Source organism: Rattus norvegicus, chromosome 2, assembly GCF_036323735.1.
Source record: "Rattus norvegicus strain BN/NHsdMcwi chromosome 2, GRCr8, whole genome shotgun sequence".
Lineage (NCBI taxonomy): Eukaryota > Metazoa > Chordata > Mammalia > Rodentia > Muridae > Rattus > Rattus norvegicus.
In genome coordinates, this window is record NC_086020.1 from 190,168,440 (window position 1) to 190,192,061 (window position 23,622).

The 23,622-nt window shown below is 42.7% G+C and overlaps 1 protein-coding gene across 8 annotated transcripts in view; it reads left to right on the forward strand.

The window, feature by feature from the left end:
• Spag17 (sperm associated antigen 17) overlaps positions 1-23,622 on the forward strand; it is a 246,975-nt gene that overhangs the window by 215,791 nt on the left and 7,562 nt on the right. For 5 of the 8 annotated variants that reach the window (XM_039103807.2, XM_039103811.2, XM_039103808.2 and 2 more), the window contains 4 exons: positions 1,271-1,455; positions 12,630-12,690; positions 16,948-17,092; positions 21,173-21,316. In XM_039103807.2, coding sequence (XP_038959735.1) covers positions 1,271-1,455; positions 12,630-12,690; positions 16,948-17,092; positions 21,173-21,312 — 531 coding nt within the window. In that variant the 3' untranslated portion in view covers positions 21,313-21,316. Of the gene's footprint in view, positions 1-1,270; positions 1,456-12,629; positions 12,691-16,947; positions 17,093-21,172; positions 21,317-21,751; positions 22,042-23,622 lie in introns of those variants that run through there. The other 3 variants (XR_005501148.2, XR_005501149.2, XR_005501147.2) reach the window with 2 other exon arrangements.

Sequence of the window (23,622 nt, forward strand, 5' to 3'; positions counted from 1 at the left end):
GAAAAGAAATTCCTGTTCTCCTTCTCTATAGGTCAGGACATGCCCCCTTCCCAAATTCCTCACCTTGTCAGCCTAGGGATCAAAGCTTTATGTAATAAATAATTTGAGACTTGAGACTGCCTCCTTTTCTGATCATGGGCTCAGTCATATTACAAACCTATACGTTCCAGCTTTCAAAGTTCTCAGACCAGTAGGCACCAAGCAACACCCAAGGAAGAGGAGAGACCTCTCACCTCTTGTTCTCTATGACACTGACGAGCCCTAAAGGCACCTCGTACTGAAAACGGACCATAGCAATCTATTAGTTAAAACACGCTCTTCCGTCTTCCAGCCCTGCTCACTCTCCTTCAGCCACTGTGCTTTCCTCCCTTCTATCTGTCCGCAGAGCCTTTTAGATAAAGTTTTCCCACCAGCTCTTATAGCAATACTTGCTTATGCTCACAAGTCAAAACAGAAAAAGATTATCCTTCCTTTACTTCCACGGCATATGCTGGCCATCACCATGGTGACGCCCTGTTACAGTCGAGTCATGTTGCTGTGCATACGTAACTGATATTCATGCTTGAAAACTTGAATGTGCATACGTATTATGTATGGGTTTGTCAGAGGTGCAGATTCTGACTCTCTAGTTCTGATATGTGACAGGAGAGTCTGCAGCTCAGTTATTGGGTGATGTTGGTGATGGGCAGAGAGCAGAAGCTTACTGTGTGGCTTCCTGATCAGTAGCATTGGCAATACCAGAGAATTTTTTTTTCCCTTTTTTTTTTCTTTTATTTTTTTTCCGGAGGTAGGGACCGAACTCAGGGCCTTGCGCTTGCTAGGCAAGCGCTCTACCACTGAGCTAAATCCCCAACCCCCCAGAGAATGTTTTAAATACAAAACCCTCCCCACTCTAGACACAGAGAGTTTGAAACTCCAGGGACAGGACCCGTAATCTTGAGTATTCCAGAAGATTCTGCAGGAACCTAAGCAACCCTGGCTAGCCACTGCCCCAGAGGAAAGAACATGGACCTGCGAATCGGGCCAACCTGGGGTTAAGAATTCACTATTTAAGCACTCACACAAATGATTTCCTTCAGCTCTGAACTTGCACTTGCCTTCCTTGTTTTAAAAACAAGACCTAAAATATTTATATAAGGATGATGTTAAGATTGCATGTACATTTTAAAGTCTTCCCTCAGCCAAGCGGTCATTCTCTGGTGTCAGTGGTATTTTTTTTTTAATCGAAAACTCCCCTTCTCCCTTTTGTCAATGTCTCTGCTCTACCTAGGTGGAAGATTCTGTTGGAGGAAAAGTGAACACATCCTCCATTGCATGTGCTGCTATTTATAACCCAGACGTATCCCCTTTCGGGTTCCACCTTCTCCCACCATCAATACAGTTTGGAGTGCTTAAAGAAGGACACACCTATGCAACGATTGTGAAGCTCAAGAATGTTGGTGTGGACTTCTGCAGGTGAGGCAAAGGCACCAGGTGTCTTAATGCTTGTCTTTCCTATATTGATGACCATTTACTGAACTGTAATGACATCTTGAATTCTGAATAATCACACCATTTATTTCTTTATCCTTTCATTCATTCTTCGACAAGTCAGTATAGACAATAATGTCATATCTGCATTTGTGCCTTCTATAAGTCCTTAGACATGCTTCAGTAGAAGCCACACAACTCTGGATCTAACCCAGCAAAAACAAATAATTTGTACAAGCACTTCAGTAATTAATACTCAGGACTTGAAATGGGACGTCCTGATTTGCTCTCTCTTGCTGCCCTAAACACCATGACCTAAAGGAACTTGAACACAGGAGGGTTGATTCCAGCTTGTGGTCATATTCAATCATGAAGAGAAGTCAGGGAAGGGACTCAAGGGAAAAACCTGGAGGTAAGAAATGAAGCAGAGACCATGGGGGGACTCAGTGTTTGCCAGCATGCTTCATTATAGAACCCAGAAAAGCCTGCCCGGGTGGTCCCACCCACTGTGGGCTGGGCCTTCCCGCATTAATCATTGATCAAGGAAATGCCCCCATAGACTTGCCTACAGGCCAATCTGATGGAAACAGTTCCTCAATTGAAATTCTTTCCAGGTATGTCAAGTTGGCAACCAATACTAGCCATCACACTACAATAATCACCAACTGTGATGACCTCAAAAAAAAATGACCACAGTTGTGTGTCTGATAGGAAAAGCACGCTCAAAAGTACTGTGCATATTTAAGAATTGGGACATGATAACATAGGACACATAGATATCTCAAAAGATTATTGCAGTGATGCAAGTAATGTTTGTGTCGAGAGCAGTCAGAATCTCCTCAGCAGGACTCCTGTATGTAGTTCAGCTTTCCTGCCCCCAGTCCTCAGGAACAGTAAGTCTCTTGACTTGTTTACAAAGGTGCCTTATTGTCCCTGGAATTGGAATTACAAGATGTGGTAAGATACTCAGTGGAGATGCTGGAACCAGAATTCAGATCCTCTGGACGACTGAACACTATGTGCTCTTAACCAGTGAGCTACCTCTCCAGCCAGCCCTCGCTTAAAGACTTTGACCTGTTTCCTCCTCCTGCCTTGATTCAAGCCCTGGTAGCCACTCTTGTTCTCCATTTCTGTGTGTTTTGGTTTGTGTTTTAGAGTCTACATGAAAGTGGGGTGATACATTTTCTAAGTCTCACTTCTTTCACTTGCTGTGCTAACGTCTAGGTTTATCCATGCAATAGCAAAACGCATTATCTCTTGAATCAGGTTTGAATAATAATCACTGTTTGTATCCATCTTTCTCCACACATCTGTTGATGGCTATCTAAATTGCTTTCCTATCTTGGCTATCATGAATGGCACTGCAGGATACAGGGCAGTGTTTACCCATCCTTACAAGACTGAGGTTTAAGTTCTTTTGGAAGAACTTCCAAAAGAGGAGGGACGCCAGGCCCTGTGACTGCTCAGATGTCCAATATGTCTTATTACTGGGTTTTCTCTTAAAATAGTCATCTTACTGGGTATGTGGTGGTAGCTCCCAATGGTTTTAATTTATTTGTCTGATAATTGATAATGTATGTTTTAATGTGCTAATTGGCCATTTTTATGTGTTCAGTGGAGGAATGCTAATTCAATTTGCTCATTTTTACATCAGATTTTTTGTTTTTGTTTCCACAGCTGAATCTAATGAGTTCTTTGTAATTTTAAGTGACCGATCATAAAGGAGCTTTGTGGTTATTTTTTCTGTGCTTGTTGCCTGCTTCCAATGCAACTTCACTTTGTTGTTACAATTGTAGTACAAAAGTTTTTACTTTGATACAGTATTACCTACTTAGTCTATATTGGGTCCTTGGCTTTTTGTGACAACCAAAGTCATTGCCAAGATCAAATATCTGTAAGACTTCTCCCCTTATGTATTTATCCTGGAATGTTATAGTTTGATGTATCATGTTTCAGTTTTTGTCCATTCTAGATTGATTTTGGGGTTATAGTCTTAAATGCAGCTCCATTTTCATTCTTCTACAGAAAAAAATTCCAGTTCTGTGGCACCACTTTATTTGTTTGCATTCCAAATGCTGCCTCAGATGTCCCCCCACCCCAGAGTCTCTCCCCCTAACCTCCCTCCCTTTTTCCTCTGAGAGGGTGCTCCTTTGTTATCCCCTCCCCCAACCTGGAGCATCAAGTCTCTGAAGGATTAGGCACATCCTCCCCCACTGAGGACAGACAAGGTAGCCCTGTTGGGGAACAGATTCCAGTCAGGCTACAGCTTTAGGGACAGTCCCTGGTCCAGTTGGTGAGGGTCCCGCCTGGAGACTGAGCTGCACGTCTGCTACATATGTACTGGGACCTCAGTCCAGCCATGTATGCTTTTCAGTTGGTGGCTCACAGTCTCTGAGAGCTCCCAGGATCCAGGTTAGTTGACTCTGTTGGTCTTCCTGTGGAGTTCCTATCACCTTCAGGGCTTTCAATCCTCCTCCCAGCTTTTCCATAAGAGTCCCTGACCTCTGTCCAATGTTTGACTGTGAGTATCTGCATCTGTTTCAGTCAGCTGCCGGGTCAAGCCTCTCAGAGTACAGTCATACTAGGCTCTTGTCTGTAAGCATAACAGAGTATCTACAGGATTGATTTTTACCCATGGGATGGGTCTCAAGTTGGGCCAGTCATTGGTTGGACATTCCCTTACTCTCTGCTCCATTTTTGTCTCTGCACTTCTTAGAGTCAGGACAAATTTTGGGTCAAAGGTTTTGTGAGTAAGCTGGTATCTTTATCCTTCTACTGGGAGTCCTGGAGGCATTTTCTTAATTGAGACTCCCTCCTTTGCTGTGACTCTAGCTTGTGCCAAGCTGACATAGAACCAGCCAACACCGTCTGCAAAGAGGAACCACTGAGGTTTGGAGAAGACTGCTGCACAAGTACACTGCTACACAATTACACACTCTAAGTATTGTGTGTTTTTCGCTTTCGGTTTTGCTCTTAAGGAGGGGGCTCCCAGTATCTAGCATTGATTGGCCTTAAATGTACAGCAGTCCTCCTGCCTCAGCTTCTCAAGTGCTGGAATTGCAAGTATATGCTAGCTACCACACCTTGATTCTTGTGGGTGTTTCTTCTAGTCCATGGACACAAGGCATCTTGGCATCCATTTGTTTTCCTCGGTGTCTTTCACAGTATCTTGTGGCTCTGAATATATCGATATATCCTTGGTTAATGGTGTGACTTCTCAGTGCTATCACATGTGACTTCATCTCAATATTTCAGCTACAGTTTTGCAATATAAAAATTCTATTAATATTTGAAGGTTAATCTTGTACCAGACAACTTTATGCAATTTATTCACACTAGAATATTTTCTCCTGCACTATCTGGCTTTTAGGCAAAGAGAAAATTTTACCTCCTCTTTTCCAATTTGCATGCCTTTTCTTTCTGTCATTTGATGGCTTTTCGTGGTGCTTTTCATGCTACGGCATGCCATGGTGGTAAGTGCGAGTACATTTACCTTTCATTAGACCTCAAGAGGAAAGACTTCATCTTCTCAGCCTCTCGGAGGAGTCCTTATGATGTGAAGCAACTTTCCCTCCTTGCCCAAACCATTTAGAGTTTTTATTTAGGAAAATATATCAGACTTTGCAGACACTTTGTGTGTGTCAATTGAGATGATCAGTTTTAATCTTTGGCTATGTAAAGGTATTACATTGACTGATTTTCACACATACAATTAACTCAGACATCATAGCATGTCTTGATATACTACTAGGTTTTCACATCAATGTCCATCAAAAATATATAGTCTTCTTGTGATTTTTTTTATCCTAGCTTGCAACTATTTAAGGTGGTGCTGGGCTGAAGTTGAAGTTGGAATGAACACTTATTTTTGCATTTTGAGGTGGCCATGAGTCTATGTGGACCAGTGGGGGAATGCTGGTCCCCCACTGGTGATTTAGGGGTCAAATTGACAGGTACTCCCAATGGTTAATCTTCATTGTTAACCTACAGAGTCATGTAGGAGACACACTTCTGGGCATGTCTGTGAGAGCATCTTCAGAGAGGGAAGAGCCATCCTGAATATAGGAGGACACACACACACGCACACACACACACAAGCACGCATGCACACTGACTGAAAGGGATAAGAGAGGAGAAAACAAATTTAACATGAGTACACACCTCTCTTTTTCCCCAAGATGCATCATGGCCAGCCAACTTACAGGAATGCCTCCTCCACTGTACTGGACTGACTGCCTATCCCTCAAGCATGAGCCACAATGAACCCTTGCTCCTTTAAGCTGCTTCTGTGAAGCACATTGTCACAGCAGTGTGAAAAGTGACTTAGGAAGCCTTGTATTAATCACCCGTTCTCTCTAAGTATTATTATCTGCCCAGGTGTTCCTTTGCTTCCTGACTCAATCTATGTGATGATTTGTGTTTTTAAAGAAGTATATTCAAATTCCATATGAGTTATTCTATTTGGCGGTATATAACTGTTCATTATAATTCTCTGTGACAGTTTTTATTTCTGAAATATCGTAAATTTTTGTTTTTGTTTTTCTTTTTTTTCTTCTCCAGTTTTCTTTGGCAAGCTGAGAGCTATAAATTTTCTTTACTTTTTAAAATAAAGTCTCAGTTTTATTGACTCTGTTCTTTTTTGTTTATTGTTGATTTATTTTCTGCTCTGTTTTTTTTTTATTTTATTTTATTCTTTCCTTCCTTCAGCAAATCTGAGTTAGGCTTATCCCTTTTCTAGGTCCTTGATGTCTAATTATGGACTATTTAATTGAAATCTTTCTCCTTTTTTAATTGTTGTCTGACACTATTCCTGGGGGGCCATGAAGAAATGTCTTCTCATCCCACATAGGGAACAACGACGGACCAAAGTGAGAGCCCACAGAAGTCCATCCTGGTAAAGCAATAGGCTTTATTGGGGTTAATTATAGGAATATGGGTGAGAGGTTACTTAGAGGAACAGAAGTGCCTCAAAGACAGCTACATCACCAAAGCTCACAGCAGGGTTCACAGCTCACAAAACATAGAAAACTTGGAGAATACTGCACAGCCTGCGGGCTGCTCAACACATTGGGAAATGTCTCTTTCAGGCAGTTCCAGTGACCTGGACCTCTTCAGGGAGTTCACCTGATCTCTGCTCCTTCCACGTGCCTTGGCTGACCTGAGCCTCTTCTAGTCAGCTCAGCTTGGCTCAGAGTGTCCTTACTGATTATATATTCTTGGGGAGGAAGTGATCTGGTAAATCTGGTCAGAGTTAGGGACTTCTTTGAGTCATTACTTCCTGTGCCATAAGCAGCTTCCCAGCAGGATAGACTATTTCACCTCCTTAGACCCTCCTGAGTATTTAGGAGCTTCCTCCAAGATATCTGGGAGGAGACTGGCACAGACATTTCTTGGAGTTCTCCTGCCCCACACAATGTCTGCCTGCACCTGACTCCCGTTACCTGCTTGCTAATCTCTCCTTTGAGTTTCTCTTTTCCCTCTTCCATTATTCAGGAGTACAAGACTTAATTTCCACAGAATTTTCCAGATTCTTTCTGTAATTGAGTACTTGTCTGAAATGATACTAGATGTTATTATAATCATCTATGTTTTTAAAGACTCGTTTGTGAGTCATCCTTTGGTCTACCTTAAAGAACATTCCACATGTGTTAGAGATGAATTTACAGTCAGTTGTCCATAGATAGAAGCTTCAGTATATGTCTGCCAGGTCCATTTGGTCAAAGACCGAATTCATGTGGAGAACTTTTTCCCCCTTTCTAGTTGATCTACTCATTGTAGGAAGTGATACTGAAGTCTCCAATTTGTATTGTACTTAATTTTATGTATGTGAATACACACTAACTGTCCTCAGACACACCAGACACACCAGAAGAGGGCATCAGATCTCATTACAGATGGTTGTGAGCCACCATGTGGTTGCTGGGATTTGAACTCAGGACGTCTGGAAAAATAGGCAATGCTCTTAACCACTGAGCCATCTCTCCAGCGAGTATTGTATTGGCACTTATATTCCCTTGATTTTTTTAAAAGAAATAAATTTATCAAAATTGCATAAAAGTACAAAGTCAGCCCAGAAGTGTCACATGTGTCTTCAAAGCATTAACAATGACCTACCCAAAAGGAAACAAGACAATGGTTGAATCAAGACAAAAAGTACTGATAAATACATTTAACAAAAATTTAAAATAGTAATTCACTGTATACCACAATTAGTACTGAAAGAAATAAACTAACTTCACGCTATATGAGAGACTTCTGGCTATTATAAATAAGGCTGTGTAGGGGAATGACCAACATTGAGATGGGAGGGGGAGCTTCATCATAGAAGCAGGGAGAGGGGATTGGGGACAACATTTGAAATGCAAATACATAAAATATCCAAGAAAAATAAAATTTAAAAAATTGATATATTTATGTTGCACTCATGAATACAGTACAGATATGGAAATATTACAATATTTGCACAGAAGTCTTCATGTACTGGGCCAGCAAGATGTTTTAGGAGGTGAAGTTACTTGTGAACAAGCCTGAAGTTCTTTTATTTTATTTTTTCCATCTTTATTAACGGGTATTTCCTATTTACATTTCAAATGTTATTCCCTTTCCCAGTTTCCAGGCCAAAATCCCCCTAACCCCTCCCCCTCCCCTTCTATATGAGTGTTTCCCTCCCCATCCTCCCCCCATTACCGCCCTCCCCCCAACAATCACGTTCACTGTTCCCTTGATTTTTATCAGTGTTTTCCTTATATGTTTAAATTTTCTAGTCAGAAGACACCAAGTGGTAGATCCAGCTCCCTGCTGCCTGTGAGCAAACCCCTTGGGGTTCAAGGGCACACTGGGCCGAAAGTGAAAGGACTTTTCATACTAGAGCTAAAAAGATTTCCTTGTGTGTCTACTATTTGATATTTCTATTTATATTATGTCAAGTATGAACTTTTGCTAGCTAAAGGGAATAAAAAATAGACAATGGGCAAAGAAATTACAGTTGCCACCTTAGCAATCAGTCATATTATAAATAATTACCCGCTATCAAATTAGATTACTTTCTGATGAGTCCACCTTTATTTTCTCCCATCTTTTTGACTTGAAGTAAACCTTCAAAGCCATAAATTCATGCAGCCCCATCTTTTGTTTAGCATTCGAATGAAGTCCTTCCACTTTCGGCCCAGTGTGCCCTTGAACCTCCAGGGTTTGCTCACAGGCAGCGGGGAGCTGGATCTTCCTTCTGGCTTAGCTTCTCAGCTGGTCTGCCACTTGGTGTCTTCTGACTAGGAGACTTGGACATGCAACATGAGCAGAGCAGGACTCAGGGTCGCCATCTTGTTATTTAGCATCTGGCTTCTTTTCTTCGGTCTCTAGTTGTCTAGCTCTGGGCTTTGGTACTTCTCCATAGTTGTAAGCTTTCCCTTTCTGCTCCCATCTACATGCTTGCTGTAGCTGTCTGGTGGTTGCAGTGAGGCTATTTTTCAATCGAGCTGTTTATCATTGCTTTTTGTGAGGTGGTGGCATTTCACAGCAGGAACTCCTGCCCATTTAGCAGCAAAACCTTTGAAATGTATTGTTTTGTACAGCAGAAGCATCTCAGTTGTCAAAATTCGGACTGCAAAAAAAGCACGCATGCAAGCATTCTTCTCTGAAACACTTAATTTTGAACAAAGCTCCGCCCCACACGAATGCACAGTGAAAACATCGTGTCAGCTCCACCGAAAGCTGTCATCCAAGGTATAAAAGTCACGTGGCTTCACTCGGTACTCTTTGCCTACTAGGAGCTGATAGAAAAGATCCTTCATAAACAATACCCCAGCTCCGTGACGGGCTTCCAAAAGTCTTTAACGCCCGCTTTGATAGAGATGAGCTGAATAGCATGATCAGAAATGGAACCCAAGCTCTCCACTACGTGGTACAGAGAAAGTGACTGAAGGGACTCTGGACAGCCGAAGCATGACAAGCACGGCAATGGCAGGCCTGGCCCTTCTCCCCACAGTCACTCTGCCTTGCTAAAGCCCATCACACTATATTCCTAAAGGTAGCCCCCAAGGTCTAGTCACTTATTTGACCACTTCCTCTCCCTGAGGTTGTCTACCAAGGTCCAGCTATCAAAAGCCCCCTTTGGCTCACCTACTTCACATGCCCAATTAAAATTAAATACCTCGTCCTTACACGGGGTTTCCTTTTTTACCTTTATAAATCACCATTTGCCTATGGGCCACCTCTGTCTGTCTCCTCTCTATCTAAAGGCAATCCTTTGCATTCTCTCTTGTCGTCTATCTCCTGTCTTTGGCTTATATTCCCTGCCACTGTCTCTCTATGGCAAATAAGTCTCCTTTGTGCTCAGACCTTGGTCTTAGGTGTCCTGAGCTGAGGCCTATATCCCATCATCATACCCGGACCCCACCCTCTGGGAGAATCCCAACAGTGTGGGAGTTGACACCTGTTTTCATTCTGCACATGTTGTCCAAAATTAAGTGTTTTAGAAAAGTATGTTTTGCATGTAATTTTTACAGTCCAATTTTGAAAACTGAGATGCTTCAATTGCACAAAAGTTCATTTAAGAGAGTTTTCTACTAGATCTGGAGTGCTCTGAAGATTGAAGTCTGCTGTAAAATGCAACCACATGACAAAAGGGTGTCCCTCCAAAACTCCTGGTGCTGGGCTCTGTGCCTTCTCTGTTGAAGAGGAATAAACTCCAATTCCACATCCATGAAGCTCCATTCCATTGGCATGCTCTTTAGCTTCCTTGGCACCATCTACAGTTCAGAATATACAAACACAAATCCTGTCAAAAGCCTGTCCTGGCCATGCACAGTAGGCACCATGTTTAGAGAAGGCTTCCTTAGATCTCCTTCTGTGGAATACACGCTCATCCAAACATTCCAAGATCATAGCTGCAGTCACACTTTTCCCTGATAGCCAGCAAGATGCATTTGAGAAGGCACGGGGAATGGCTACCCCATCCAGAACAACCTTGATAATCTTGACTATAAGACCTACTCCTGGATCACCTATGGGAGTGGGATCAAGATTGTGACCTTGTACAATACCATTGGGAACTTCTGGACCTAAACCTAGATTGAGATCTGGACCTGGATTTTGATTTGAATGTCTGGAAATTTCCTTGTAACAAGCATTTGGAAAGGTATTCTGTGCAGAAACCCTCAACCCCCCATAAACACTCTAGAAGCAGAGATAGTCCTCTGATGGCTACTCCAGGCTCCAACAGAAGCTGCCAAGCTCTTGTTCTGCCAAAGCCCTGCAGGGCCCCACTTTGCTAGTCACCCAAAGCTAGTGTTCCACATGACTACCTCTGTATGGCCACCTCAGCGTAGGCTCTAATGATACTAGACGCATCTTCGTTGGTTTGTTTAAAGCCGTGTCTCACTATATACCGTTACTGGCCTGGAACTGGAAATGTAGACTAGGCTTTTCTTTAATTCACCGAGCTCTGCCTCCTCTTATCGTAAAGGAGTGCACCACCACAACCCACTTCATCAACATCTCATAGTTACAAATACGCTGGCAACAGCTTCCACTACGAACAAAACTGTGGGACTTTGCTCTTCACACAATCTAGGTATATGATGTCAGAATTTGTGTCATTTTATATGGTTAGTTTCTAGTTATTGTCACTATATTTTTGATCACTTTGGCTTTAAACTTCATACATGCTGTGACCATCATTAGTATGTACAGTTAACAATATTACAGTACTAGCATGTTCTGATTCGACGATGCGTTTCCCTTTTCCAGTAAGTTTTATAGTTGCATACATATTCATGATGGTGATTTCCATCTTTTTGTTTCTACTTGAAGAGCCTCATTAAGGATTTCATATAAGACAAGTTTAGTGGTAATGGATTTCCTTGGCTTTTGCTGGTTTATAAAATCAGTTATTTCTGAAGGATGGCCTTGCTGGAAATAGTGGTTTTGACTGACAGGTATTTCCTTTCAACACTTGGATATCTTCTTTCCTTCTTTGCCCACAGGTTCTCTGTTAATAAAACATGATATTTTCTAGAGATCCCCTCATGTGTGGCCTGACGCTGTGTCTTCCTTTCTTTTCAACTCCCTTTTGTCTTTGATTTTGAATTCACACTATTTTCTGATCACATTATTTTTAATCACACTATTTCTGCCTAATTGAGGCAAAAAGAATAACTGAAGCACTGTGGCAATTTTAGCTATGAAGACCTAACTTATTATCAATAAGCATCTTAGCCCACAGTTGAGTTTATATAGGTCTGAAAACATACCTGGTATCTTTCTAGATCCAAACCGATGGGATCCTGGAGCCTTCTGACACCTTATATATAATGAAACAATAATCTGTTTCAAGGTTTTGCAGGCTAACACGAGGAAGCTCGGGCTTTCTGAATGCCAACCAGGTTCTGGCTTCAGAGACTTCACCCTACTGTTTGTTCAGCTATGGTGGTTAGGCAGCAAAGCAGAGTACTCCAAGCCTTTCATCCCCAGGCAGAACCTGCCAGGCATAGGCAGGAAAAGAGATCCAGGAGCAGCACATGTAAGCGCAGGACTTCACGCCCTCCAGCATTTCTCGATCTCCATCAGTCCCTCCTCTCCCGAAGCATGCAGACCTCACATGGAGTCAGAGGGAAGGCCAGCTCCCACCGTCTGCTATTTGCCCAAAGTGCTATTGTTCTGTAGCTACATAACCTGTGTCAGCATTCACATTAATACCGAGAGCTAAGCTGCACATTAATACCAATTCCTAGATTGGTCCTCTATGTGGCTCCATGTAATAAGAACCATGACAAAAAATGCTACAAGTAAAATAAATAATAACTTCAGCTGGACACATGGGAAGCTGTCTTCACTTGTCACAGTGATGTACAGCCATGTGCAAATGACCGTTTGAACATGTGAATTCTCGGGGTCTGGAGAGCTGGCCAGCTGGTTAAGAGTACGTGTTGCTCTTGCCGAAGACCCAGGTTCTGTTCACAGCATCCACCTGGCAGCTCATTTCCACATGTAAGTCTGGTTCCAGGGACCCAGGGCACACACCAGCCAACACTGGCAGTGCTCTGCCTGGGCCCATCACTAAATCTTAGTAGGAATGTACCTTCCTGATTTTATAACGTCCTAGTTCCTTCATTGCTTTGTTTTGATTATGGCATAATTTTTTTCATTTTTCTTCTTGGTAGGTTTAGAGTGAAGCAGCCCCCACCCAGCACGGGACTGAAAGTGACATATAAACCTGGGCCTGTAAGTTCATATGTTATTGAGTGTGTGGCTTTGCATGCACACACGTGAATGTGTATGTTTACATTGTAGTTGGTGTTTATACCATCATCCTGATCTCTTTCATTTTATATGAGTCTGCCACTCAGTTTACACCATAAGTGGGTCTAATATTTCTTGTACCATAGGGGGAAAAATTCCTAGATTGGTCCTCTATGTGGCTCCATGTAATAAGAACCATGACAAAAAATGCTACAAGTAAAATAAATAATAACTTCAGCTGGACACATGGGAAGCTGTCTTCACTTGTCACAGTGATGTACAGCCATGTGCAAATGACCGTTTGAACATGTGAATTCTCGGGGTCTGGAGAGCTGGCCAGCTGGTTAAGAGTACATGTTGCTCTTGCCGAAGACCCAGGTTCTGTTCACAGCATCCACCTGGCAGCTCATTTCCACATGTAAGTCTGGTTCCAGGGACCCAGAAGTCTTCTCTGATCTCAACAGACACTCCCTGGATATAGTGCACAGACATACATGCAGAAAAAAAGATCTCATGCGTACAAAATAGATTGAAAAACTTGAGTTTTTCTGAAAAGTGACATATTCTCCATGAAAACAACCATCCCATTCTTTCTACTTTATATAAACCTGGCTTGCTTTCTCATGCTCTCCAGAGAAGGTTTTCTAACATAATAACAGGAAATCACATTATTTTATTAAAGTCATTAGTTGTTTTATCTCTTTAATGTTCTCCAAAAACACAAATTTAAAGATGTCAACCTGTAAAACAGAAAATCTGGGACTATGCCAAAGAACGGCCACATCTGGTTACATGAGAAAAGTATTGTTTTTCTTTCTTTAGCATTCTCAACACAAAGGATGAATGTTTGAACGTGACCGTTATGCTAATTACCCAGAATGAGCATCGCTAGTTGTGTACACGCACCCAAACACCATACTGCGCCCTGTAAATATAGACACGTCTGTGCTTCAGTTAAAGATAAACACTGTAAAAGAAATGGAAATCAAAAATTAAACCTAAACCCGTTCTGACTGTGCTGCATTGTCAAAATGGGGTGTTTGGTTTTAAAAAAGTGAATATTAAACGAATATTCATTTATATTCCTACTTCCTTTAACAATGTACATTTTAAAATGTTACGTAAGATTAACACAAGTTTATCTCAAATTAAAACTTAACCATTTTGTGAGCACATCACCCAGCTGCTTCACCAGGCTAGTCATCTCAGTAACGGCTGGACCCCTGTCATGTGCTATTAATAGAGCCAGGGAAGAGGGGTGACACACAGTCCCCTTACAGGACCAGGCATGCAGCAGGCACTTAGCTAGGACCAGAATGAAGTAGGGACTCCAGTGGGCTCGCGAATTATTAGGTACGGAAATGGGTGTGTGTAGGCTCAGAAGACCAGGAAGCAAGGGTATGGAGTTCCACAGCAAGCAGAAAGGAAGCCACCACAGCAGCCATATTTGTTACTTCCATTCAGGGGTCAACACAGGTATATGGCAGAGCCTATCGGCTTCTGAAATGACCGTCGTCTCGTACCAGGCAAGGTTGGGCATCAACGCTCTGAGCTTTGTTTTCCTCAGCTGGTCTGTGAAAGCATGTAAACCAGATGTTTTCAGCACACTCCTAGTGTCCCTATCACAGTCTATGGTAGAACAGTAAGACACAGGCTGACACTCTGAAGGTAAGCCAGCATTGACATTACATCCACGGATCCAGGCTATTTATTTTTCAGAAATAACTCACCACTCTATGATGTTAGGATGTCAGAATGTCAGGGCCACTGAGATGGCCCAGCAGGTTAAGGTGCTTGCCACCAAGCCTCAAGATCCGACCCCTGTGGTAAAAAGAGGACCAACCCCTGAAGGTTGTCCTCTAACCTTTAGACACAGTCCTCGTTGCAAATAATGTGAGTCTGAGTGCAGGCCGGTGCACTCACATCCCCCAGATAAACAAATATTAAAAAGATGTCAGACTCTTGACAACATCAAAAAGAAAAAAACCTTCAAAGCAGGCACTTCTACTGTTCGGAGAAGTTAGTAAATCTCATTTTAATCTGAAGAACAGATCGTTCCAACAGCTAAGTGACTGCTGGATCAACCTTCAGAAGCAGTAAAACCTCAGTGTGTATTCTCTGAAGCTCACCATACTATAAGGGTATTTCTTTCCCCTTTTTAAAGTAGGTTTTGGCTCTGACAAAAAAATATAATCTATAGTCTTTGGTCTATGTAAATCTAACCACTGTTCGGCTTGGCTAGTTGCCAGCACTGGAAGAATGTGCCTCACTTCTGGGTAGCAGTGGGGACTACTCCAGCCCTCCTGTGGGTTTTCATCACTACCTAGCCCTTCTGATTGCTGGGCTTGGAGGGCCAAGCCCAGGACTTTCAGAACCAGTGTAGGGATCTGCTCCAGCACACATAGCCATAAACTGTTGAAAAAAGAAGGGAAACATTTATAAAACTATATTTAAATTTTTCACTTGTATCTAATTGCTCTTCATGTGGTAGTGATTGATTGATTTACACACACACACATAAATATATATATATATATATATATATATATATATATTCCCAAGTCTTCTTTTTATCCAGCCTCCTGGACAGGCAGCTTAGAAACATAAACATCTCTTCCTTTCCTGGCTAGTATGCCTTCCAAGAACAAGGCTAGCAGCCTTGCTGCATTTCTTTACTATATATTAGGTTTCTTCCTTGTTGGTACAAACCTCTTCTTCGCTTTCAGACCTAAGCAGTTTGGCATCTACACTAATTCTGTCTCCCTCTACTGGCCCCATCACCCTACACATCCTGTATTAGAATCCCAGAGACCAGGAAACTCATCAAGTTTCTTACATTACATTCATATTTCTCTTAGATGAAATCTACCTTATCAGCCAGCAGACAGAAGCTCACTACCAACCCTCAAAAAAAAATCACACAACCTGATTGTGAAATAGATATGAGAATATGACTTAAGGTTTCGAGGTCAGAAATTAAACAGAGATCTTGGTTCAGAAGTCAAGCGTCAGAGAGAAGAATTCAAGTGTACTCTACACATCACTGATGTTTGCGAATATGGCAAAGAGAACTTTGGCGTCTGTTTACGGAGCAGGGGGAAGAGAGACTAATGGAGATAGAAGAGGAAACTAGGGAAAAAACAGCTATGGGTACCGCAAGTTTCCCTTCACTTACAATGTCCTGTCATTTAGTCCCCACCGTGCACTCGCATGCACACACAGACACAGACACACACGCACATGCACATGCTCACACGTGTTTTGGCTTACAGCTCAGCTTCACGGGTGTCACTTTGGAATCATTTGGCCCTGTGTTTGGGGGTCAGTGGAGTATCAGGGCAGGCACAGATGGGAGAGCAAAATTGCTCTCTTGATGGCTGTCAGGAAGCAGAGAGACAGGAAGAGCCACACCCCTTCAATGACCTCAAGCACTAAGCCCACATCCATAAGGTGTTGTTGCTGCTGTTGTTGTTTCCAGACAGGGTTTCTCTGTGTAGCCCTTGCTGCCCTGGAACTCTGTAGACCAGGCTGACCTCAGACTGACAAAGCTGCCTCCATGAGTGCCAGGTTTAAAGGCATGTACCATTAGGCTTCCTTAAGGTTCTTTCAGCTCCCGATAGTGCCACAGGTTAACACCACACTTCTGTTATATGGCCTTGGGGGACATTTCATACACAAACTCCAACATTCTTCAGCCCCATTTATTTTGTCTCCAGTCCCATTTATTTCCTGGAATGCTACACTATTCCAAATAATTCTGACATAAATGTCCTGACACACATGTGGGCTGTGGAAATGCGACCACTGGGGTGACAAGGAAATGAAGGACAGAAACACATCCAGAAAAGCTGGGATCTGGTGGATCATGTGGTAGTGGGAACGCAAGGATAGGCTTAGCTAACCCTGCTTTGGAGTTCTCTGTAGGGCAGAGGTCTCAGGCTGCAAACGCCCTGGAAAAGGAAGCTGCTGCAGCCGGTGTAGCTGCTGCTTACACTTTGTCAACATCCAGCCACTAAACAAGGTTGGCAGAAGGTTTTGGCATTCCAAAGGGTCTGAGGCACAGCGGTCTTCACATGGCCATGCTCATGGCAATAATATACCGTTACTCAGGACTTCACTCACCCCCCACGTGTGCTTTATATTTACGAGTGCCAAATTTATGGATGAGAAAACTGAAGTTTGGAGAATTTAGGTATGTTGTCAAAATTAGCTTGAAAACCAGCCCTTGATGTCTTACAGGTGGCTGCTGGCTTGCAAGCAGAGCTAAAGGTAGAGCTATTTGCCATGGCTGTTGGAGAAGACGGCGCCAAGGACTCAGCACACATCTCCCACACCATTGAAATCCTGACGGAGCACGATGTTCTATTCTTACCCGTGGAGGCAAATATCCTTTAACGCTCAGTTTTTATAACCACCCATAGTGCAGAAATGAAGGAATGAACTAGGAAAACATGAACGACAAAATGGTCTTCATTAGTTATTAACTAGGCAAAGAACTATACATTGGGATTACAAACAAGACATGGGGGATATGGATGAATGATGTTGGGGTGTGATGGTTTGTATATGCTTGGCCCAGGGAGTGGCACTATTTGGAGGTGTGGCCTTGTTGGAGTAGGTGTGTCACCATGAGTGTGGGTCCTAACACCTTCATCCTAGATACCTGGAAGCAAGTATTTTGCTAGCAGCCTTCAGATGAAGATGTAGAACTCTCAGCTCTGCCTGTACCATGGCTGCCTGGACACTGCCCTGCCCCCACCTTGATGATAATGGACTGAACCTCTGAACCTTAAGCCAGTCCCAATTAAATGTGTCCTTTATAAAACTTGCATTGACCATGGTATTTGTTAATAGCAGTAAAACTCTAACTAAGACAGAAGTTGGTACCAGGGACTGGGGTATTACTGTGGTAGGCCTGACCGTGCTTTTGTTTGGAAGAATGTGGATTTGGGGACTTTGGATTTGGAAAGGAGTGGAATGCTTTAAGTGGAGCTTAATGGGCTACCCTAGTAGGGATATGGAAGACTTTATTACTGGTAAGGATTTGAAATGTGCAGACCTAGCCCAAGAGGTTTCAATATGTGGCCTAGAGACTATTTTTGTGGTATTTTGCTGAAGAGTATGGCTATTTTCTTGCCCTGGTCTGAAGAGTCTGCCTGAGGCTAAGGTGAAACGACTCAGATTAATTGCATTGACATAGGACATCTCAGAAATGCCTATCATAGACTTTGTTCTCTAGTTAAGACTTGTGAAGAACACTTTAAACAAACATAGCAAATTGAGAAAGGGAAAATATAAAATATATGGGTCGAGCATTGAGAGGGCACCAAGAAGTAAAATGTAACTGAATCCTGTGTTCAGGGATATTAAATTGAATTAAAAGAGTAGTGACTTTGTGGCAAGATCCCACCCAGCTAAATTTAGATCCAGGGATGGTAGTATAGGCCTTTAATCCCAAGAGGCAAAGACAAGCATATCTCTGAGTTCAAGGCCAGCCTAGAGCAAGTTCTAGGTGAAGAAAAACTTAAATCCAGGCTTGCTGGACCACACCTTTAATCCCAGTACTGAGGAGACAGGGATGCAGATCTCTGAGTTCAGAGTCAGTCTAAAGATCAAGCTCCAGGACAGCCAAACTTACGCAGGAGTTAGAAAACAGAAAGCTGGTGATAATGTAATAGAACAAGTGGGCCATGTTCCAGCCCCAGGAACAGCAGAACTCAGCAGCTTGGACAAGTGACTCTGGCTTTAGAGTCCAGAATAGAAGTGACTACTGGGACAATTGATGCTAGTTAGATGGAGCTAAGGAATTAGTTGTGATTAAGTAGAGACCAGAATCACTGAGGTGAAATCTTCTGGAAAGTGTTTTCTGAGAATACAAAGAAGCTGTGTACCAGAAATAGCCAAGGTTGTACCTAGTACTACAGCTGTACTTGGTAATGTATAAGAGTCACCCAGGTGGTACTGTTTTGAAGGCATAAAAGGGTCATAGAGAACAGCTAAGCTTAGTACTGTGAGAGGATGAGGAAGGCCATTGGTAAATGTGTAGCCTCAGTTGCAATTGATGGCTCAGTACTGAAGGGGGTCATGCAAAGGATTTGAGGCTTAGCGCCGTGAAGAGAGCCTATGAGGGGCTATTGTTGAAGCCTAGTTGTGAAAGAGCCAGAGTTGGGGTCAATCTGAGGCCAGTGGGAAAATTCCACCACAAACCTCAGAGCACAGAAAGACCCCTCCCTTCCAGTAGGAGTAGAGTTAGTTTAGTTCCCAGAACAGCTACAAGTCAAACTGTCAAACAAAGCTACCTGTGACTCCCAACCGATCTCACCCCCCCCCCCGCCCCTGACTCCCAACCATCTACCCTGGAAAGTTCAGACCATGAGTCAGCTTGAAGGTCCCTTTGCCCCAACAATAGTACCCTGCCTAATTACATTGTTTGAATTCTACCCCAATTGTTTGCAAGGTATATAACTCCCTGTTAGAGTCTGCTCAGGGTCATATCTCCTTGAATGACCCTGACATGTCAGAATTAAACTCTCTTGCTTTTGCATTGATCACTGCCTCCTCAAGTCTCATTCAAGAGGTCCTGGAAGAGGTTCAATTTGGACCTCACAGTTGCAGTGGAAAACCTCAGCATATTGGAGATGCCAGTACCATGGGATGGTCACCAAGAACAGCAGCAGCAGTGGAGTGGATCAACCTGAGCTTAGAGTGCTACAGAGGGCAGAGCTGGACAAATGATACCCGCCCTTTGAAGAAGCCCAGAAGATCATGTGTGGATTCCAGACAGTGAAACAAGAAGTTGTAACACTGAAGCTGCCCTGGAGACCCCAACATTTTCCAGATGCCAGAGCCATAGGAAATCTGCTGAGGAAAGCTGCTAACAGGAAGTGGAACCAGCCCAGGAAAAGAAGTTTGGTGTAGTCAACGAAGATGAAAAAGGAGTTAGAGATCTGAAGACAGCTTTGACATCAGCCTCGGAGATGCAGAGTTTAGAGTTTGCCCAGCTGGTTTCCTGTCTGGCTTTGGGAATTACAGTTAAGTGATCATGTAATCTCAGAAGAGACTTAACTTGGGACTTTTAGCATTGTTGAGACTGCTATACACTATGGGGTCCAATGGAAGTGGACTAAATGTATTTTGCATTACATTATGTTTAGGTATGGCCCCTATAGACTCATATGTTTGGACAAGTCTACAGAGGCCAGGGAGTGGAATATGATGGTTTGTATATACTTGGCCCGGGGAGTGGCACTACTTGGAGGTGTGGCTTTGTTGGAGTAGGTGCATCACTATGGGTGTGGGCTCTAAGACCCTACTCCTAGATGCCTGGAAGTGAGTATTCTGCTAGCAGCCTTCAGATGAAGATGTAGAACTCTCAGCGCTGCCTATGCCATGCCTACCTGGACTCTTCCATGCTCCTGCCTTGATGATAGCGGATTGAACCTGTAAGCCAGCCCCAATTAAATGTTGTCCTTTATAAGACTTGCATTGGTCATGCATGGCGTTTGCTTATAACAGTAAAACCCTAACTAAGACATCAGGTAAGTAGGAAATAGCAAAGCCAAAGTGGAATTTATTAAGATGTATGTAAGCACATGACTTAAATCCATTTTAGGGCCAGCAACTGAACTATAGAGCTTAGTAACAAGATCTTATCTGGAAAGTAGGAACTTGCAATAGAAAGTTTTCAAGAGTCCTTTACATATAATTGATGTCTGAGGGCATGGGGAAAAGAAATCTGGGATCTATTTAGAGAGGAGGAAGAAGGGCCAAAGGAACAGAGTATGTTACCTTAATGATACACCAGAGGACAGACCTCTTGTTTATTGTAGACTGTTTCCAGCCTTGAGAGTGGAGAGGCATTTAAATGACTAAAAATAACTAACGTGGACCTATCCAATAGAGAGAGCTCAAGAGTAGGGAGGCCCAAGAGCTAGTGATGGTAAGAAGAAAGGTACAGCTGAGGATTGAAATTCTGAGATGAGGTGAAAGCTGGGAGGTGCATTGGATGAGCTTCATTTCAGTAGACATGGACGTGAATTCATTTGCCCATTCTTTCAAAGGTGGTGTGTCTAACAGGCAAGGCACTATGTCTGTTTACCAGTTAGACACAGACAGGAAAACAGTTTGATTTTTCACTTCCTAAAGATATAGCTCACAGCCAGTGTCCCAAAATCTAGACCTATTCCTATCCAAACTGCATGAAATTAGCATATGATCTGGGGTCTGGTAGTGATGGCTTCTCATAGACAGGCCAGGTCACTGGGAAAAAAAGAATCACACTGTGGAAAAAAAGACATTGTGCTAAAACACAAGGATTCAGGTCCTGTACCTAAGCCTGTGTGGGCAGGATTTTCCTTACCAGAAGGGCACCTACCATGAGTTAATGCTGCTGGAGACTCTGATTTTAAAGTGTTATTTTTGTCTGTATAACCATGAAGCTCGTAGTCCTTAATAAATATTTTACCAGTTTTAACAAGCAGTAACTATGACAATCGACCAAAAGATCTTCCCCAGGGAAGAGAAAATCCCATGGTCTACAGGACTTCCACAATCTCCTCCTCTGCACTTGGAGTCGTCATGTCTCAGAAGGCCACTCGTCATTAGTTCTGTAAGTAGTGAATGCCATGTAGTCAGCCACTCACGTCTCAGACTCAGGGTTTCCCTGATTCCTTATAGCCAAAATAGAAAATGTGGGCTGGGGATTTAGCTCAGTGGTAGAGCGCTTGTCTAGCAAGCGCAAGGCCCTGGGTTTGGTCCCCAGCTCCGAAAAAAAAAAAAAAGAAAAAAAATGTTATCAGAGTTTACATTTAAGCCCGTTGTTTCCATACAGTTTGGACTCAGAACCCCTTGTATACTCCCATCTACTGCAGGAGGAAGCTTGTACCGTTAGTTCCAAGGGCTTTATTTACATGGTTAAAATTTATCAATACTTACCAAAGAAGAATTAGAACTGGGAAATTTTAAATTATATTTAAATAAATAATGAACCTAGTACATAAAATATTCATTTTTTTAAAATCAGGTTTTTGCTTTGTTTTTGCAGAGGACAGATTTATCTTGCCCAGCTTCAGAGGTTTCAGTACATCATACACGTGATAATGATGATCACAGCAGCATGCTAAAGCAGTTGAGTTTGTAACACAGTGGCCCAGGAGGCAGAGACAGGAAGTGGTCAGAAAGAGCAGTCAGTGACTGACTTCCTCCAGCAAAGCCCCACCTTAGAAAGTTTTCACATTCCCCAAAGCAGCACCACCGTCCAATCATGATCCTCCGAGGAATATCACATATTCAAATCATGACATCTTACCCCAAATATTCATGCTACTCCATAAGGTAAACGCTTTCCCATTTTATTGAAAATACTTTTTTCACATAAAATGCCTTGACTATGGTTTTCCCTCCCTTTACTCCTCCTAGTTCCTCCCCAATCCCTACCCCATCCAGATTCATTTCCTTTCTATCTCTCATTAGAAACAAACACACTTCTAGGGGATAATAATAAAATAGAACTATCATATTGGGGTTGGACAAGACAAAGAGAAGGAAGAGTCAAAAGGAAAGTACAAAAGTTAGAGACCCACTTGTTTGCTCACTTAGGAATCCCACAAACACTAGACTGGAAGCTATAATATATAGGCACAGGAGCCGGTGCAGACCTGTAAAGGTCCTGTGCGTGCTGCCTTATTCTCTGTGAGTTCATGTGCTTTGACCAGGCTGAGAAAGAGGACCTTCTCGGTCCATCCCACTCTGGTTCTTACACTCTTTCCACCTCTTCCACTAGGTTCCTGAGCCTTTGGTGGGGGCAGGGCATTGACAGAGATATCCCATGTAGGGCTGAATGTTCCTAGGCCTCTTACTCTCTTCATGTCTTGCTGTGGGTCTCTGTATTCATTCCCATCTACTGCAGGAGGAAGCTTCTCTGACAGTGGCTAAGTGAGGGACTGACCTATAAGTAACTAGGGCTCATTTAACTGCTTTTTCTTTTCTTTTCAGAACAGTAGTAGTATGTGGTTTTCTCCTAGTTCCCTGGGCTATCTAGTCTGTGGCTCTTGATCACCAAGCAGTGTGAGGTATGGGTCCATCTCAAGGAGTGGACCTTAGGTCAATGTAGATATTGGTTGGTTACTCCTATAAGCTCTGTGCCACCATTACCCTAGCATCTGTTGAGGGCAGGACACTATTGATCAAAGGGTTTATGGCTGGTTTGGTATTTATGTTTCTCTTTTGGTAGCATGCAGAGTACGTTCCTGGACCAGAGACTAGAATGCAGGATGAGGGCTCTATGGAGGCACCAGCTCGACTTCCTGGTGTTCAGTGAGTTGTGTAGGTGTTGTCTTCAGCAATGGGCCTGGCTATCAGTTTGTGGAGGGCGACCTTACATCTTGACCATGGCCTGGGATCTTTGGAGATTCCCATGGAACCCCTTTTGCCAACTACTCAGTTATATGCAACCTGATTCTGGTTTATTTGGTCACAAGAAATGGACAGTTGCAATTCTATCTCCCCCATTATTTGGCTATTTCATTTAACTAGCCTTCGTATATATATTTTAGGAAGTTTCTACTGTTATTAGATTTCCATACTACCTCTCACTCTCAAATGTTTCTTAATTTTAACTGTTTCTCCTTTTATTCCTTCTGCCCCCACCTTAACTTGATCTTCCCATTCCCGCAGCCCTTACCATTCACCTATAACGATTCAATTTTACTTTTCTCATAAGATCTATCCATAACCACTTATCCTTTACTTTATACCTACCTTCTGTGGTTCTACAGACAGTAGCTTGGTTTTCATTGACTTAACAGCGAATAACCAAATAGAAGCAAACACATACTATATTTGTCTTTCTGGGTTACCTCACTCAGGATAATTTTTTCTAGTTTAATCCTCTTACCTGTGAATTTCATGGTTTCT